The sequence below is a fragment of the Falco rusticolus genome, chromosome 3 (genome assembly GCF_015220075.1).
Source record: "Falco rusticolus isolate bFalRus1 chromosome 3, bFalRus1.pri, whole genome shotgun sequence".
In the NCBI taxonomy this organism is placed as follows: domain Eukaryota; kingdom Metazoa; phylum Chordata; class Aves; order Falconiformes; family Falconidae; genus Falco; species Falco rusticolus.
The window spans coordinates 120,929,652-120,944,694 of NC_051189.1; the positions used below are offsets into that span (position 1 = coordinate 120,929,652).

Here is a 15,043-nt window from a genome sequence, read left to right on the forward strand (position 1 = left end):
TTTTGGTTTATGGCATGTTTGTTACGTTTGATGTGCATGATAAGTATGTGACATGCTTCTTGGGTCTTGTTGTCATCTCCTTGTTTCACTTAACTGGTAATGGTGTTGGTTCTCTGTTAATTACCTGAAATCAGATTATGTATGTAGGAGAAACTGAGAATGATGGTGAACTAGAAGACATTTTTAAATCCCTTGAAGGAAGCAGTGCCAGAGTTTTGCCTTTAATATTTGCTGAGATATCACTGCTTTGATATGTGGGTCAATATTCTGCTTTCCAGCAGTGAGATGTACAAGGAGCAACTAGTTCCTGTTGAGCCAGGCCTGGCATTGGAAAGATGTGGATGATAGTCAGAGTCCCACTCAAAGCTCATGAATAAAGCAGTTCCTCTAGGGTTTTAGGAACAATGAATTAAGATGAAAAATAAGCTAGGCAAGCTAGCTAATAAAGGTGTTAGGAATCGTTATACAAGGATCTCAGTGTAGGTTATTAAATTAAAAAACTGAAAGAGGCTTTAGGAATGCTCGTTCCTTTTGGGCTGGGCTAAGCTGTTGCCTTAGTGTGTCAGCAGGGTGGTGCCCAAGCTCCAGCACTGCCGGTCAGAGTTCTCTGTGCTCCTGAAATGCTGTTTTTCTATCAGTTGCAAAACTGAATGCATCCAGTTTTGTAGTGTGGTTAAATTCCCCAAAACTGTCATTCTCTATTTTCTGTTTGTGAAGATTTTAGTCTGCATGTGGTACATTAGTCATATCTAAACTTTTATCAGCTCGGATTCCTTAATTATCATACAGTATTACCGTGCCCTGTGTAAAAGAACTAGCAAGTTCTTATCCCAGTGCTGATCCCATTTTAGAGAAATATAAAGCTGACACCTGAAAACTTTGTGAAGTCTGGGCATTTTACATTTCTGTCTCTTCGAGGAGAGCAGAGGAGAAAATGGGGGATGCACAGTGAAGTTGTGGATCAGTAAAATTTCTTAAATTTGGATAGTTAATTTGTAAGAGGATGCTTAAATTCAATGAAAGGAGTGCTTCATCTTCATTTTGTAGCAGTGTTTTTCTTGGTGGTTTCTATAGCACAGCCAGCTTTATCTCAGGACTTGGCCACAGGAAAACTTCCAGTTTGAAAGACACGGGTGCATCCTTCATACCTTTCATATTCTTGACCACATTTAGCAGTGAAAACTTTACATTTTTCGGCCATGAATCCTGGTGGTGCTTTCTGTTTGTCTTTCTGTCCTCTTAATAGAATGAGATGGTACGGGAGTTGGATGGCCACGTCCTGAAGTGCGTGAAGGACCAGAATGGTAATCATGTGGTGCAGAAGTGTATTGAATGTGTGCAGCCTCAGTCCCTGCAGTTTATCATTGATGCATTTAAGGGACAGGTAAGTCCTTGACCAAGATACTGACTCTCATTCTTTGTATTCTTACATGTTGCTTTGAATAGCATGAGAGTGACTGTAATTTATTCAACTATTTTGAATTTTAAATTTTAGAAAGTATCAGTTGAAAGGTTTATGCAGCAACGTTAGGGAGCCTAGAAACTCTTTGGTCATGTCTCTATTATCATTTTTGTGCAGGTATATCACAGTAAAGCATCCTTGAAAAAATATGTTTTCCTGGAACATCAAGTATTTTTTGACTGATGGAGGGGAAAACAAGTCTTTCACTAATCCATCTTCATAGTAAAGGTGGTGAGCATAGTTTTGTGATGGGTGTAGTAAACTTTCATTATGATCCTTGTCTGCAAGGATGGCTTAGAGGACTGATGTTTCCCAAGGGTCTCAGACATGGGGAAAACAATGATTTTCACCTAGAAAAGGGCAGTTATTTGTGCTTCGTTCTCCTGGGGTTTTTTCTGGTATTCTCCCCTGAATTTGTGTCCTGGATATTAATTGCATAGCTGGCTTCTTTATTCTACCTGTAGTCAGCTTGTCTTCCATTACAAAAGCGCTGGTTTGGGCTTTTCTAACTTTAACTTAATTGGCTTTGGTGGGGGACTTTGAAGTATTGAGGGTTTTGCCACAGGGGTGTGAGGATAGCCTGGGGCTATTATAGCAGGAACCAGGCTTTATTAGTTCAGCTGCTCCTGGAACAGCTGTGGAAGTGGGGACTTGCTTGACTGTCAAAACAAGGAGGATTCTAGCTAGAAACTTGCTCAGCAGATTTACTGGTTAAGAGTTTAGCTTTGGACCTTCCACTAGGGAGTTAGGCAAGGCAGAAATACCTCTGGGAACTTGGTTGATGGCACTGATGTTTCTTTGGCCAGCCATCTCAGTTTCATCTGAACTCTGATATGGAAGATAAAACATACTGCCTCAAGACTTTTTCTGCAGTTAATTGCACTTCCAAGTCCTGTTTTCCTGCGCAGCTTACTCAATAATTACTAAAAATTTGTAGAATGTCAATTTAACTTCACTGCTTGGATTTGCTACTTTTGTTAATTTTAAGCAACCAAATAGGACTTTGTGCTTTAGACAGAAAACTACAGCAGTAATAAAATGTGTCATGTTCTTACTAACAGATTTGGTAATCCATTAGAAATGAGAAAGAAGGTTCTTTGTTGTCACATCTCCTAAGCACAGTTAAGGCTTTTTAACAAATCCAAATAATTGAGGAAAATCCCTTGCTGAGCATTTTTAACCTTTCTGGTTCATACCATTTTCTGCATAGCTTTAAAATACATAACTGGCAAACAATATGCTGGATTTATTCTTTTGAAATAGTTTTTTAACACAGCTTATAATAATTCTTGGTTGTAAAAGAGCTCTTTTTATTAATCAAGAGGCTTTACCATTTGTTTTCCTGTTTCATGAATGGGGAAGCTAAAGCACAGGTAGGGATGTGATGTGCTGGTGATCACCTAGTTAGAGCTGTGGCAGTGGGTAACAGATGTTTCCAGTTTCAGTTTATGTATCTGGAGCTGCCATTACCTACCGTGCCTGGGAAAAACCACCACATGTTCATCTAATTCCAAAAGATTTCTAGGGTTCACAAAGGCTAACAGATGTGTTGCTGCCTGTGCTTGCCTGTCTTTGTTGAACACAGGTTTTTGCGTTGTCTACACATCCATATGGCTGTCGTGTGATCCAGAGGATCCTCGAGCACTGTCTTCCTGAGCAGACCCTTCCCATCTTGGAAGAACTTCACCAACACACCGAGCAGCTTGTTCAGGTCAGCGTGGGAAGGGAGAATGTGCAAGATGTTTCTTGATTACGGGTTTGTATTAGGAAAGCTCCCAGCAGCCTATTTGGGACTGCAGCTATAGTGCTGCTGGGGTCAGGTGAACACAGGGACTCCGTTCCTGGGAAGGAGTGGGAAGGAACGCATCAGGCAAGAAATGCATCGTATCCAGCCAGTATCAAAAATTGTAGTTACTTTCCTTTTGAAAAGAATCTTGAGTGGGTGTGTGTCTTAATGCTTTCACTCCAGAAGTTACAGTGCAAGTAACATCTAAAGGGATTTGATATGAAGAGCCGATTACTTCCAGGAAAAGAAAGTGCCAGGTTGTTGGGGTTCCTAAAATGTGTTGGTTTTATGCACACCCCCTTCCTAGCTGCCTTTCCTCTTGTATTGACATTCCCTGTTGAAGGACATTGGTTTGAGTTTTATAATTGGTGCAAAGATGTAGCATTTTTACCTCCTGGTAAAACTCTAGAATGCACATTTTTGTAGAAGTAGAAAGTATTTATGTGATTTGTACAGTAGCTGTTTTAATTAGTGTTTAGTTCAAGTTTGTAAATCTTAATGCACATTGGGAACTAGATTGATATTAATGGTTCCTGTCTGTGTTTTGTCACATGCTTCTGCTATCTCTCAAACAGGATCAGTATGGGAACTATGTTATCCAGCATGTACTAGAACACGGTCGGCCTGAGGATAAGAGCAAGATTGTAGCAGAAATTAGAGGAAACGTGCTTGTGTTGAGTCAGCATAAATTTGCTAGGTATGAATTTGTTCTTTAAAGTCTCCACACCCTGTGGGAGCATGGGCACATGCTAGAGTTGCAGAATAGTTAGGGGTGGGGTGTAGGTAGGTGAAAAGAGGTGAAAATAACTTCTTGCTTAACAATGGAGTGCTATTTATAACTGCTTATAAACTGGGATGAGTGACTGGCAGGGTAACTTTTACTTGTTATGAGTGAGGGTGAAGATCTGGAAGAGTAGGTCTAATCCAGGTTCCTGAACTTGACCAAGAATTTGTGTGTGGTGTTTTCTTTATTTTGCTTTGGTGTTTTTTTTAAGTGGTCGCTATCCCTTAAATAATAACACACCGTAAGAGCATTTCACTGCCCCTGGGATGCTGTCAAGCCACGAGGGAATTTGGGAAGTCAATATAGCAACAATTCTTTTTCATCCCACTTTTCATGGAAGAATCGGGGCTTTTTATGTGCTAAGTCTTGCCCTCCTTTTTGAGATATGCATAATGATGTCCTCTCAGGGAAGCTGCAGCAGTCCAAGGTTGTTAGTCCGCATGCTACAGAGCTACACATGGGTGGAAGCAAAATCAGAGTACCTTAGTCCATGTCAAGAAAAAGTAATACTTTCCACATCCATAAATTCATTTTGTGTGTGTTTCTAGCCATTTGAACATGAAGGCTGAGCTCTTAAAAGGCTCAATATTCCCCCCTTTTGATAAGTAAAATAGTGCTTTAGTATTTATGGACACAAGGGAAGTGTAATATTAACAAGAATTAGAAGAACGTGGTCTTAATGTTATTTCAGATTCTTTCTCCCTGACTTGCCTTACTCTGTTTTCCTAAACTTCTTTCCAGATGGAGCGTGAATTAGTGTAGGATGTCCCAAGCTGAGCACTGGTTGTGGCAAACCACTTGGTGATTTTATGATGCAGTCAGGGATGCAGAAAATAAGACTAGCAGAACTCTCAATCCCCTTTCATATATCCTATGAACCTATTAACTTGGCTTTCTGGAGAGCAGAGACTAGTCATGTAATAGATGCAGGAATTCTGGAAGTTCCCTGCCTTTGCTAAAATCTTTCGTACCTAGGTAAGCATTTCCCTGTTATAACCTTGGACCTCTGTTCCCGTCAAGCTCCAGTACTGAGAAAACCAACGGAAGAACAACTCTCTGCTTCTCTAATGGCCACACCAGGAGAACAGATGCTGATCTCAAATACAACATCATCATAGAGTTACACAAATTTGGGTGAAATAAAACCTGAGCAGGTCCTCCAAATTCCCACTAAGATCCCAAGTGCCTTGGACTGCTCATCTTTTTCATGTTGCTGAACTTATGTGCCAGCACGTGTCTCTCCCAGATGGTCTGCCCTTGCTAGAAGTGTAAGAGAGCTCCCTGGGGTGGAATGAAAAGCCCAGCAGAGATGTTGCACACTCACAGGTTGTCCCTTTATTGTTACAGCAATGTGGTGGAGAAATGTGTTACTCACGCCTCCCGTACGGAACGTGCCATGTTGATTGATGAGGTGTGCACTATGAATGATGGCCCTCACAGTGCCTTATACACCATGATGAAAGATCAGTACGCCAACTACGTGGTACAGAAGATGATCGATGTGGCAGAACCAGCTCAGCGGAAGATTGTCATGCACAAGGTAAGCAGCTGCCATCGATTGATAAGGATGTAAGGCTTGTCGCTGCCACACTGGTTGCAGAGAGAAAATAAGACTGAGATGATTGCTTTTGCCATTAGAATTTCCTAACGACAGAGGTATTTCAAAGTTGTGTGTTTCAGTAGTAGCTGAAATACGACAGTGTGAAATAAAGGTGCCATTTGGACTTAAAACTAGCTGGTTGCTTCTAGCAATCTTTTTGACCTATTAACCTAGTTCCACGCTTGTGGTATAGCAAATACTGCTGAAAAATGCCAAGACTTACTGCAGCCAGTGCCATGGGTTGGTGCCTTGCAAGGGTCCTCTGAAGGTCTGGCAATGATGACACACTTGCCCTCACTGAGAACTGCGTTCACTGATGAGAGCAATTCTATGCGCTCAGTGGAGCCGAGCCAGACCTTGGCAGACCTGCGGGTTGCGTTTCTGAGGGCTGCCCATGCTGTCTTGTTGCTTCATGTCCCTGCTTTGTAGCCCTGATAGGGACAGGCGGGTTGGCTGGTAATGCTGCACTGATGGGGTGTGTTGCTGTAGCACCTGAGCCTGCAGCTATTCATCAGATTCTCTATTTCTCAGTTTTGAGTGCGGTTTTGATGAGAGATTTCCACAGTTAGCATTATGCTGTGGTGTTTAAATGCGTAACAGTTTCAGGACTTAATTATTTGTCAAAAGGAAAGACATTTTGGAATTAAATAATGCATTACTGCCAGTCCTACCTCCCAAGGCTATGTGCCTGCTGCCCCCCCAAGGGCAGGAAGCTGTAAAAATCAGGTGACGTCTTCATTTTCCTGCTTTTAAAGGTCACATTTGTGGGTCTTCATACTTGTAATGAATGGGGGGAAAAAAAATAGGCTTTTAAATGTGTAGTAGAACTGAGATTATTTTCTTCAGTCACATGTTTTAGGGTCTGTTACTCTGTGAAAAACAGCTGGTACTTTCTTACTAGAAATAAAATACTAACACTATCTTGGAAAAACCTGTATTTACTAAGAGGAACTGAGAGGAGTGTCAGGTATTCAAATCCCAATGAAATCGAGTGTATTTAAGAAACCCTGAGTAAAATGGACCGAGCGATTTTTCTGTAAAAAGAAGTGGGTATTATCTGTGTAAGGGAGCTGATTTTTACCCACACAGGGCAGTCAACTGGTATATAAACAACATAAATGCAGCTGAAATAATCTTCAGGGAGGTTAATTCTTAGGTTTAGGAATCATTCAGAGTAGTTCTTTTAAATCAAAATCTGTACTGGTGCAAAAGAAATTATGAATATAATTAAATAAAAATGTATGGCAAGGGATATACACAGTTTAACTGTAGCAGAATGACCTGTGGATTTTGCTAATCTGTATATAGAGAGATTTGTATACTGAAAAATAACCCACCCAAATGATCTCTACTGACTTGTTCTTTTTCCTGTCAAGCGAAGTCTTTTGAATAAAATGATAATTAGATTATCAGTGTGGCTGTCAAAAATAAAACTGGGATGACAGCTTAAATAGGACTGAGTGAAGATGAAGATTTCAGCTATGCTATCAAGCTGAGTGAAAGCCTGGGAAAATTGAGTGTATTGACTGTTGCTTTTGGACTGTGAAAATTGCTATTAGTACAAACAAGCAGTTTGTGTTATTGTTAAAGACAGCACTTTTATTGAAAAAAAATAATACTGAAAAGTAATTTAAACAGTTCTATTAGTTAAAAAAAAAAAGATCTTGGAAATGGAGACAAACAAAGAGCAAACTGTTGGACCTGGGAAGCTTTACTTCTGCTTAACCTCAGAGCAGCAGTCTTGGAGGTGGGCTTGGGAATGGAAATGGGATGTGTGGAGGGCCAAGACATAAATTTATGATTATTACAAGAGGGGTCCTTGAAGTGAAATAGGAATTTAAACGGCTAGAGGCTGAGCTGATGAAATGGATGAGTTTGGGATGGATTTCCCATGGCAGTTTTATGGTCAGTCTTGGTGCAGGCGAGTAATGGTGGTGTATCCATGGGGGGAGCAGGGAGTGTGGTACACCATGTGCTGGCTGTTTTCTCACCCTGTTTGCAGCTTGTAGGGAGTCCATCGTAATTGTGTTATTACAGGAATGTGCTGTTGGTGGGGGATATTTCTCATCTAGCAATTAAAAGGAATTGCTCTTATGTCTCATTCCTCTGAAACTGTCCAGGAGAACTTCAGCAGCATAATGGTACAATGCAAACAGCTTTCCTTGTTCAGGTGCTCTGGCAGTAGAGGTGGTTTTACTCTGCCTACAGTAATGACAGTGCCATTGAAAGTGACTTATACTCTGCAACAGTGTGAGCGGGTGAAGTTTGCTTCCATAGACCTCTTCCCTGCTTAAAATAAGCATTTTAACTGTCAGGTTCAGAAATTAATCAAGAATTAATGCTGCTTGCCTCTCCCAGTAGCTCTTTCAGCTGTGCTGCTGAAATTCCTACCAGCAGCTCTTCCAGGCTTGTAGCAGCTCTGAAGCTCAGCCTGTAGCCTGGAAGGAGGCAGAGGACCCCGCTCGTGTTCAGCAAAAGCTGCTCAGCCCCACTAGACCCTTCTGACGCCTTTTTGACCTTAGTGTGTTTGCCCCTGGGCTGGAGGCAGAGCATCAGGCACCCTTGGGAAGCTTGAGCACCCCAGTGGTCATGTCTTTCTGGCTCCCTCTCTTGGGACAAAGCCCTGTATCCATCCACACACTTGGATCCGGCTGGATTCCAGTAATACGGCTCAAGACGATGCCACCTGCTTGACCAGAAGTTCCTCCTAAAAATAACATCCATGAGTTAAAGAACATTAGCTTGATTCACAGTAAATGATGTGATTACAGTAAATGGCATTTCTGTGGTCTCCTGGCTGCCCACTGGTGGCCAGCCCCTCTGGCCATGGGGCACCCAGAGCTCGCTCGGGATTGACGTGGCTGTAACTCTGGTTCCGAAGCTTCACCCACTCTTCTTTTATCTCTAGATCCGGCCTCACATTGCTACGCTGCGCAAGTACACCTATGGCAAACACATTTTGGCCAAGCTGGAGAAATACTACATGAAGAATGGGGTGGACCTGGGGCCCATTTGCGGGCCACCAAACGGTATCATCTGAGGCAGCGCACTGGGGAGGAGCTCACTGGCCATCCGGTATCTACAACCAGCAACCAGCGATATTCCAGTATACAGTTAGAAAACATTTTATGGTTGCTAAACTGCTAAAAAGAAAAAAAAAAAAAAGCCTTTGTAAATTTCTTTAATTTTATTATGCATAACGTACTAATTATTTTTTTTAATTAACTAATTGCCCTGCTGTTTTACTGGTGTATAGAATACTTGTACATAGGTATCAAATGTACATGGAAGGCCACATTTTTGTTCACTGTTGTATCTATATTCCAAATGTGGAAACTTTCAGGGTGGTTGGTTTGAAGAAAACAAAACCCCCCATTTTTAATTCATCTGCCTTGCAGGCAACCTTTTTGCAAATACCTGGTTTTTTCTCCTTTTAGTCAAAAGTCAGCAAGAAGTTTGAATTTTAGTTAAATGGCACAAATGATGCATTTAACGCTGTTTATAAATATTTAAAAATCAACTTGCTAAAGCTTCAGTTAAAAAATTAATTAAGTTTTTGAAACTTTTTAATTGCCTTTTTTTTTTTTTTCAGTTTAACATGCAAAAGGAGGTAGCTTAGCTGTGGTTTTGGGGAGGAAAACATATGCACCCAGAAAGTTTTTAAAGTGAGGGGGTGGGGGGGTGGGTGTACTTGTTTACTGCCTACTCTGTTTGTTCTGTTAACATTGAGAGACACAATTTGATTATTTAGCATGAGGAAAAAAAGAAAATCCAACTCGGCTTTGGTCTTGCTTCTATAAATATATAGTGTATACTTGGTGTAGACTTTACATATATAAAAATTTGTAGTATTTTCTTGTTTTGATGTCTGATCTGTATCTATAATGTACCCTAGTAGTGGAACATACTTCTGACTGTACAATTGTACATTTGTAAACCTCTGTAATGTAAATGTGGAGAAGTTTGAATTGACATAAACCCGTTTTTTGGTAAGAAAAAAAATTAGCAAAACCTGTGCATTTCAGTGTATATTCACACCTTTTATGGTCGTAGCATATAGTGTTGTATATTGTAAATTGTAATTTCAACCAGAAGTAAATTTTTTCTTTTGAAGGAAATGTTCTCTTTATACAGCCTAGTTAATGTTTAAAAAAAAAATAAATGCTTGGTTTTATTTGTCACCTAGTTGAACAGTAGCAATCCTTTCTAAATGTTATACAAAAATTATTCAGTTCAAAATAGTGTTTTTTTGACTCTTAAAAAGTAATGTTTTGCTTATTTTGTGACAGTAAGAAACAAAAAGTGCAAAAGTACAGGATCCCCTAGTTTTCCTTACAATCAGAGTCCCTTTTCACCTTGTAAAGTGTGAATCACCTTCCCTTTTTGTACAGAAGATGAACTGTATTTTGCATTTTGTCTACTTGTAAGTGAATGTAACATACTGTCAATTTTCCTTGTTTGAATATAGAATTGTAACACTACGCGGTGTACATTTACAGAGCCTTGTGTATATTTCCAATGAACTTTTTTGCAAGCACACTTGTAACCATATGTGTATAATTAACAAACCTGTGTATGCTTATGCCTGGGCGACTATTTTTTGTAACTCTTGTGTAGATTGTCTCTAAACAATGTGTGATCTTTATTTTGAAAAATACAGAACTTTGGAATCTGGCTTTGTGTTTGCTTCCAGCATGACAGAGTGCCACCCCCACATCTTTTTGCCTCTTTATTTTATTTAAGAGCAGCCTCCCCGTGTTGGCTGAGGGCAGCTGCGCCTGCTCTGAGCAACAACAGATAGATGTGGAAAACGAAGAGTGGAGTGACCCCCTGTCTGTCACTGCTTCTCACTGCCACCATCCTCATGGGCTCTGGCGTTTTGGCTCTTTGGATTCTGCCCCTTCTCCTCTTTGAGCACATCTAAACCTCTTCAGAGCCCACACAAACTCATAGCACCTGCAGCCTCCATCCTCTGGCAACAAGTTGGAGGTAGGCAGCCACCCTGCATCTCTGGCTCAGTTTAAGCAGAGCAACTTGGCAAGAGGGGCCGGGAGTAACGTCCCCTGGTACCTCTTGTCTTCTGCTGGTGGTTTCCTCTGCTGCTTTCACCCTCCTGCCCTCTTCGCACGCTGGGGCTGGTGCTCTGCAGAGCTGGTGGTTGTGCAGAAGCCATTTCTATCCTCCTCCTCCTCTTCGTGCTCTGGGGTGTGGGGAGGAAGGGCGCTCTGAGGGGCCTGGGGAGCTGCACCCAGCAGCCAGCGTGGGGGTGTCCCAGCAATATTGGGTGGTGTGATGTTTCCTGGCTCACGGAGAATTGCTAGAAAAGCAAAGCAAGTGCTCAGTGCGTGTTTCCTTGGAGACTTTCCCCAGTCCCAAGCTCTCCTGCCCAAGAAGTGATGGGATGGGAGCCTGGTGCTGGACTGTGCTGCTTGCCTTTGTCACATCCCACCCCTGCCCCCAGTGTCTCTGCTGCCGGAGTGGTGTCTGTCCTTTATTGTCGAATTCCCTGTCACTGAGAAACTCAAGCTCTGCACGTTACATCCCCTGTGCCCTCAAACAGGGCTCCAGCTGGGACCCTTGCTTGGGGAGCAAGTCAGCCACCTCTCCCCACCAGTTTTCCTCCCTTTGCCCGCGCACAGGACCTGCCCTGTCCCTGCAGTGCAGGTTGGCGGCTCCTGGTTTTAAAGACCCTTTTCTGAAGGTTATTGACAGAGTCATTTGGGAAATCCTGAGAAGTCTGAGCATTTGTGCAAACAGGGTGACATCTGATAAATTGATGGAGGGGTAGAAACTTCCTGTCTTGCAGGAAGTTAGTTTTTTGTCTTATGCATTAAAACATTTGATTTTGGAGAATGTATCAAATTACTGATCCTTCCCACGCTGCCGTTTCCTTCTGCTTGCCTCTCAGCAAAACCCCGTACCCCTGCAACTCAGCAGCAGTTTTAATCTGTTTTCACACTCATTGTTAAATGTAGCAGAGAGTTGACTTGGGCTTTCTGACACCTTTTTTTGCCCTGGTTTTGGAGCCAGCCTGTGCCTCTGGGCCAGGCATCACACCAAGCCATGAGCGTATAGGACGACTCGGGTCCCACATCCCAGAGCCTCTGGGGCTCCTGCTGTTGCAGTTTTTACAGCCCTTGTAGCCCTTACAGCTCTTCAATGCTTTGTTTAAACCCTGGTGCTGAGCAGCTCAGCCAGGCAGCAGCGTGGCTGTAGATTTGGGGCACAACGTGGTGAAAGCAAGGGATATATATGTATATTTCAAGTTTAATTTAATTAGCATTGAGCATGTGTATCTCAGGTGGAGAGCAGCGTGACAGTCTCCCCAGGCTCCCCGTTTCCTCCTGCAGACACTCATGGGTCCGTGCCTAACACGGGCATCTGTCCCACCACGGCAGCGCAGCAAAGGTGTCAAGGATGGGTTTAGCTCCTGCCCAGACCCGCAGGCTCCTGCTCTGTCCCTGAGCTGGGAGGAAAGATGTGGCCAGCATGGTTGGGGCTGAGCCTGGGCAGCTGTCCCCTGGCTGGTGGTGCTGGGCCTGCTGCGGTAAGGGAGGGGGCACGGCGGGGGCTTGCTGGGAAGGGTACAGCCATGTCGGTCTGTGCGGGCTTTTAATCATGAGCACGGCTGTCGGCTGCTGCTGGAGGAGGGATGCGAAGGGGTCCAGCACATCAGTGGATTCCATCACACCAGTGGGGTCCATCACATTGGCTGGGGTTTATCACACTCACCCTGACCCGACAGAACCGGACCATGGTCGCAGTGGGGCAGAAAAGGACGCGGTGGCAGCCGCGCCGCACCCCCCGCGGGACCCCGACTTGCTTGTAGGGGGCACCTCTCTCCCCGTCGCTCCTCAGGGGCCACCGCTCGGGTGACAACCCCTTGGTGGGGACCTACGGGGCCTTCTGCCTCCAGGCTCCATCCAGGGGCAGCGGCGGAGCTGCAGGGGTGGCCGCGGCCACGGCGGGGCGGTGCAGCCCCAGCAACGCGCCCCCGGCCCGCGGCTCCACGCTCCCCTTGTCCAGGGACCCCCGCCCAGGGACTCCCTGCCCCAGAGACACCCCTGCCAGGGACCCCGCCTTTGCCCCAGGGACCCTCCGGCCTAGGGATACCCCTTGCCTCAGGAACCTCCCCAGGTCCCCGCCCCATCCCAAAGCCTTTCCTCGGGTTTTGCTCTCCCCCCCCAGCTTCTTGCTGATGATACTAGCGCACTTTAAAAAAAATATTGTTAGCTTGGATCGTTCTAATTACAGCACAATTAAAACAGAGAGAAGTGACTCAGGTGGGGACCTCGGGACAGACCCCCTCCGGCGATGTTGCACCCCCCAAAGAGGAGGGCTGCCCCGAGTGCCCCACTGGGAGGATGCTCGGCCGCAGGACATGCTCCAGGCCAGGGGCTGCATCTCCATTTTTAGCTGAATTTGGCCGATTTCCCCTCCTAAACCGGCGATGCTGGGAAGGCAAAGCCCCTGCCCCAGCTGCTCCCCCTGCTCCCCCCTCAGCCTGCTCCCCGTGTATATTTTGGATTCACATGAGGGGTTTTATGGGAAGGCGAGTATATATTTAGGCTTTTCAGAGAAAGCATGCAAACGCCATTCAGAGGAGTTACACGTGTGTGTGAGGAAGGACTTACTGATGCCCCATCCCGGCTCATCCCATCTCACCCAGAGCCACAATCTCCCGGGCCCAGCAGGGTGACCGAATCCCCCAGTTCGGAGCAAAGCCACCACTAGGTGACCTGGCAGTCCCTTGGAAGCCACTGTCATGACCGGGGACCACCCTGTCCTCTTAGCCCATTGTTGCCCCCTTTTTTTTGTGCTGAGGGCAAGTTCCGGCCCTGCCCAGGGGGGGTTCCCCCTCCCGGGTTGTAGCCTGGGGGTGGCCCTGGCCCCAGCACCCACCCAGGGGTGACCAAGTGTCCCACGGAGGGAGTGGGCAGAGTGGGGGTCCCTTCCTGGAGACAGATCCCAGGGCCTCCATCTGCCCTGGTGCCTCTCCCCCATCTATCCTGAGGTGACCTTGTCTGCCCCAGGACCCCCCACCTCCCCCTGGGACTCCCCAGTCTCCCCTTAGGTCCTCCCAGTCTGCCCCAGCTCCTCCCATCTCCCCCTGGGAACCCCCAGTCTGCCCCAGCTCCACCCATCTACCTTTGGGACTCCCCAATCTGCCCCAGCTCCCCCCGGGACCACCCAGTTTGCCCCATCTCCCGCTGGGACCCTCCCAATCTGCTCTAGCTCCCCCTGAGACATGCCCAATCTGCCCCAGCTCCACCCATCTACCTTCGGGACACCCCAATCTGCCCCAGCTCCCCCCCACCTCCCCCCCACCTCCCCGTGGGACTGCCCAGTCTGCCCCAGCTCCCCCCATCTCCCCCCGGGACCCCCCAATCTGCTCTAGCTCCCCTTGAGACCTCGACAATCTGCCCCATCTCCCCCCCCATCTCCCCCCGGGACCCCTCAATCTGCTCTAGCTCCCCTTGAGACCTCCCCAATCTGCCCCATCTCCCCGCCCCCATCTCCCCCCGGGACTTCCCAGTCTGCCCCATCTCCCCCTGGGATCCCCCACTCTTCCCCAGCTCCCCCTAGTCTGCTGCCGATCTCCCTGGTATTTACCTTTGGGTTCCGAATCTGCCCCCAGCTCCCCCATTATATCTACCCCAGAGCCCCCCCATCTGCCCCAGCTACCCTATCTCCCCAACCCCGCCCCCCCCCCCCCCCAGTTTACCCCAATCCTTTCCCTACCCCAGTGCACCCCACCACCACCCCACACCCTCCGGGTGGCGGGGCCGGTCCAAGGCGGGGGGGGCCGGTGCTTCCTGCAGGGCGGCGCAGGGGGGACGCGGCGGGGAGGGCGGCGCGGCGGCCCGCACCCACACCGCCTCCCGCGGGCGGCGGCAACAAAGGCCCTTCCCCGCCCCCGCCGCCGCCTCCCGCCGCTGCAGCCGCCGCCGCCGCCGCCAGCGTCCTTGCGGCAGGAAGATGCCCGGGGAGGTGCCGCCGCCGGCGCCCCGGGGGCTGCGGAGCCTTGCGGTGCTGCTGCCGCTGCTGCTGCTGCTCAACGCCCGCGCCGCGCTGGTGAGTGCCGGGGGGGCGCGGGGGGCCGGGGGGCCATCGGTAGGCGGCGGGAGGGGGGTAGGGGGTGGGGGGTAGGCATCATGCGTGGACCGGCAGCGGGCGGGGGGGACACAGGGAACGGGCTGGGGGGCGGCGATCGGTATCGTGCGTGGAGCGGCAGCGGGTGAAGGGCACCGGCATCGTGCGTGGAGCGGCAGCGGGCTGGGGGCACCGGGGTGTGGGGGGATAGGTATCGTGAGTGGAGCGGCAGCGGGCGGGGGACCGGTACCGGGCTCGGAGGGGGGGCACCGGCATCGTGCGTGGACCGGCACCGGGATGGGGGGGGTCGGCATCGTG

The 15,043-nt window shown here is 47.3% G+C and overlaps 2 protein-coding genes, 1 long non-coding RNA gene and 1 other non-coding gene across 18 annotated transcripts in view; 3 read left to right on the plus strand and 1 right to left on the minus strand.

Moving 5' to 3' along the window:
• Nucleotides 1-10,306, plus strand: part of PUM1 (pumilio RNA binding family member 1) — a 78,568-nt gene extending 68,262 nt beyond the window's left edge. For all 15 annotated transcript variants that reach the window (XM_037381907.1, XM_037381909.1, XM_037381919.1 and 12 more), the window contains 5 exons: nt 1,247-1,384; nt 3,048-3,173; nt 3,824-3,945; nt 5,380-5,572; nt 8,541-10,306. In XM_037381907.1, the coding sequence (XP_037237804.1) occupies nt 1,247-1,384; nt 3,048-3,173; nt 3,824-3,945; nt 5,380-5,572; nt 8,541-8,672 (711 nt within the window). In that variant the 3' untranslated portion in view covers nt 8,673-10,306. The remainder of the gene's footprint in view (nt 1-1,246; nt 1,385-3,047; nt 3,174-3,823; nt 3,946-5,379; nt 5,573-8,540) is intronic.
• Nucleotides 5,902-5,987, plus strand: LOC119145690. The gene has a single exon (XR_005103497.1). It is a non-coding gene; the product is annotated as a small nucleolar RNA SNORD103/SNORD85 (small nucleolar RNA).
• LOC119145438 lies at nt 9,208-12,913 on the minus strand. Its single transcript, XR_005103410.1, has 2 exons — nt 12,365-12,913; nt 9,208-10,949 (listed from the first exon to the last, which is right to left on the minus strand). It is a non-coding gene; the product is annotated as an uncharacterized LOC119145438 (long non-coding RNA).
• Nucleotides 12,914-14,554: 1,641 nt separating this feature from the next.
• Nucleotides 14,555-15,043, plus strand: part of SDC3 (syndecan 3) — a 41,971-nt gene continuing 41,482 nt past the window's right edge. Inside the window, exon 1 of the mRNA XM_037382028.1 lies at nt 14,555-14,707. Within this exon, the coding sequence (XP_037237925.1) occupies nt 14,612-14,707 (96 nt within the window). The 5' untranslated portion in view covers nt 14,555-14,611. The remainder of the gene's footprint in view (nt 14,708-15,043) is intronic.